This window comes from Clupea harengus, chromosome 24 (genome assembly GCF_900700415.2).
Source record: "Clupea harengus chromosome 24, Ch_v2.0.2, whole genome shotgun sequence".
Lineage (NCBI taxonomy): Eukaryota > Metazoa > Chordata > Actinopteri > Clupeiformes > Clupeidae > Clupea > Clupea harengus.
The window spans coordinates 7801323-7803822 of NC_045175.1; the positions used below are offsets into that span (position 1 = coordinate 7801323).

Below are 2500 nucleotides of genomic sequence, written 5' to 3' on the forward strand. Positions count from 1 at the left end.
TTTTAGAAATTCAACCCAACAGCAAGTCTCACATAGTCTTGGGATAAGAACACAGATAAAGGCCCTTGCAATGGGTTGGTAAACATTGTATAATGGCTACTGGTGATCTACAAATGGAAACCCAAACCAAAGTCACACACCTGGTCCTAATCTGATTACCCTCTGAGCAATAATCTTTGTGATCTTTTTTAACTAAATAAAAAAAACTGACGTAGTTCAGTCTATCTTTTTTTTTTTTTTTTTAAGGGGTATGATGCGACGCAGTACATCCAGACCCCCACTGCTGATATTTGGGAATAATGGGTTAGGGGGGTCAAAGCTTGAAATGAGATTGGCATCCGATACGCCTGCTGAATGTCCATACTAAGATTAAGTTGTGTTCCAGTACAGTGAGGTTGAGCGGTGATGCTATTTGGGTCATTGAACAGAAATTTGGCAGCAGTGCTGGTTTTGAACCCCCAAACAGGGTAAACAGAGTATTATTAACTGGTGTTTAATCAGTGGACTATAGGGGAGAGAGGATTCATTTTGTGCTGATGGAATCTCCCAAGTGCTATTTGAAAGCCTGAAAGGCCGTTTTAACCCCCCTCCGTTTTTTCCTTTTCATTTTAACGCATTAGACCTGAGGGTGGTTGGGTTAAGCCCTGTGAACGTTTAGCCCGGTTACTGTGCTGTGAACTTGAGGTTGTTTTGGAATTTGTTTTGAAAACAGAAATGTTGGTCGCCGTCACTTGGGAGTCTAGTCACCACGTTTGTTTTTTTTGGAGCAGGATTTAGTTTATTTTTTATGTAATGAAATGGCCTCTTTTGAGATTATTATGTAACTTCGCTAAGAGGGCTTCACGCCCACTCTTCAACCCAATTTAGCGGCGATCCATTAAGATATTAGGACGGGAAGGGTTTTGGACACAGGGGGGCACTTAGGCCGATGCCCTTGAAGACAGACAGACATTTAGAACTGAAGCAAAGTGCATTTATTAGACATGGCTGACTGTTGCCATGGTCTCCGCGCATAAGAACGTTTCGTTTTATGCAAATACAATGACAATAAAGGCTTTTATATTCTAAGCGAGTGAAAATATACCAGAAAAAAACAGACTGATAAACTCGGGCCTATTCTTATTCTTGAGAGCTTGCTAAGTCTCACAAAAAGTTTCTAACTAAAGGTTAAAAGAACAAGATAGTGCTGATTTAATCCTCCATCCTCTTGGCTACATCGATTAGATCATATGGAAATTTGTAAATGGACTTAAAAATGCTGTGTCATGATGGGGATTATGGATTCAGCCTGGACGGCCATCAGATCTCTTTCCCTTATCACTCAACAGAGATGGACAAGCTTCATCAGTTTGATGGGTGTTTGGGTGGATTTGGAAGGGCTTTGTAGGATTTACACTCTCTCAGTCAAATATTGTACCCCCAAGGTCAGGCTTGGTTTGTTTTGGCTTCTGTCTCTAGTTCCTGTTCGGGTGCATTGATTAACCTTTTTTTCTCCTTTTGAATTTCAGGTTCACCCAAGATGGTCAACACGACGTGCTAAGCTGAATGGGAAATGACCTCACTTCCTGTCTGCTTTCTCTGTGGTGGTATCGTCCTGTAGACACAAATGAGAGACTAATCGGCACCCTTTCCTATGGATTATAAGCCCGCCTTTACTAAAACCCTGATCTGGGTTTGTTTTTTTAGTCAGTTTCCTCTCTTAAACCACTGAAAGAACTATGAGTTATGGCAAATTTGTCCTGGCTTTTTTGTGATTTAGCCTGAAAGGTCGTAGCCTCGCAAGGTATGAGCTGCAGTAACCACAGAGCACAGTGGTTTTGAGATGCAGACTGACAACTTGTTCAACAAGAAGCTTCAAGCCTTGAACGGCAACATGGGACCACCCATCACCAGCTCGCAAGGCGCGCCAGCCATGCCTAAGATGGGCGTCCGTGCCCGGGTGTCTGATTGGCCCACACGCAAGGAGATCGCCGACAATTGCCCGCCACCCCGTTACGACAGCCTGATGACAAGCTTTCCCAGCATTCTACCCAATCAGGCTCCGGACGGAAGCATGAATCCAACCCAAGCGTCTCTCATCAACGCCAACTTCCTGGAGGCCAAGTATGGGCTGGCTGATCTTCTGAATAGCTCCCCGTACAAAGGCGGGTTCAACCCACTCCGACAGCGAAGCAACAGCGACGTGACGATCAGCGACATCGGAGCTGAAGACGTCGACCAGACGGCCATCAACCCCAACACTGGAGCGTCGCTGCATCGCGAGTACGGAAGCACATCCTCCTTGGACCGGCAGAGCATCTCCGGGTTCTCTCGGCCCCAAAACCCGGATCTTGGGGCGCCATGCGAGCTCCCGAGCGCCCCTCCTCCACAAGCGCTCCCCGAACTCTTGCACTACACCGCCCCGACGGCGGTGACGACGACGCTGTCCCCGAGCCTCCAGACGGCAACGCAGATTGCCCGCGGCGACATCATCTGTATCTCCAACCTCGACTACGTCGAC

General features: G+C 46.6%; 1 protein-coding gene across 4 annotated transcripts in view; it reads left to right on the top strand.

The window, feature by feature from the left end:
• Positions 1–2500, top strand: part of sipa1l2 (signal-induced proliferation-associated 1 like 2) — a 126678-nt gene that overhangs the window by 61418 nt on the left and 62760 nt on the right. For 2 of the 4 annotated variants that reach the window (XR_004163170.2, XR_004163171.2), the window contains one exon: positions 1509–1820. Coding sequence is in view for 2 of the 4 variants with exons in the window: in XM_031562606.2 (XP_031418466.1) it covers positions 1823–2500 (678 nt within the window). In the remaining 2 variants the exon portion in view is untranslated. Of the gene's footprint in view, positions 1–1508 lie in introns of all 4 variants that reach the window. The other 2 variants (XM_031562606.2, XM_031562607.2) reach the window with 1 other exon arrangement.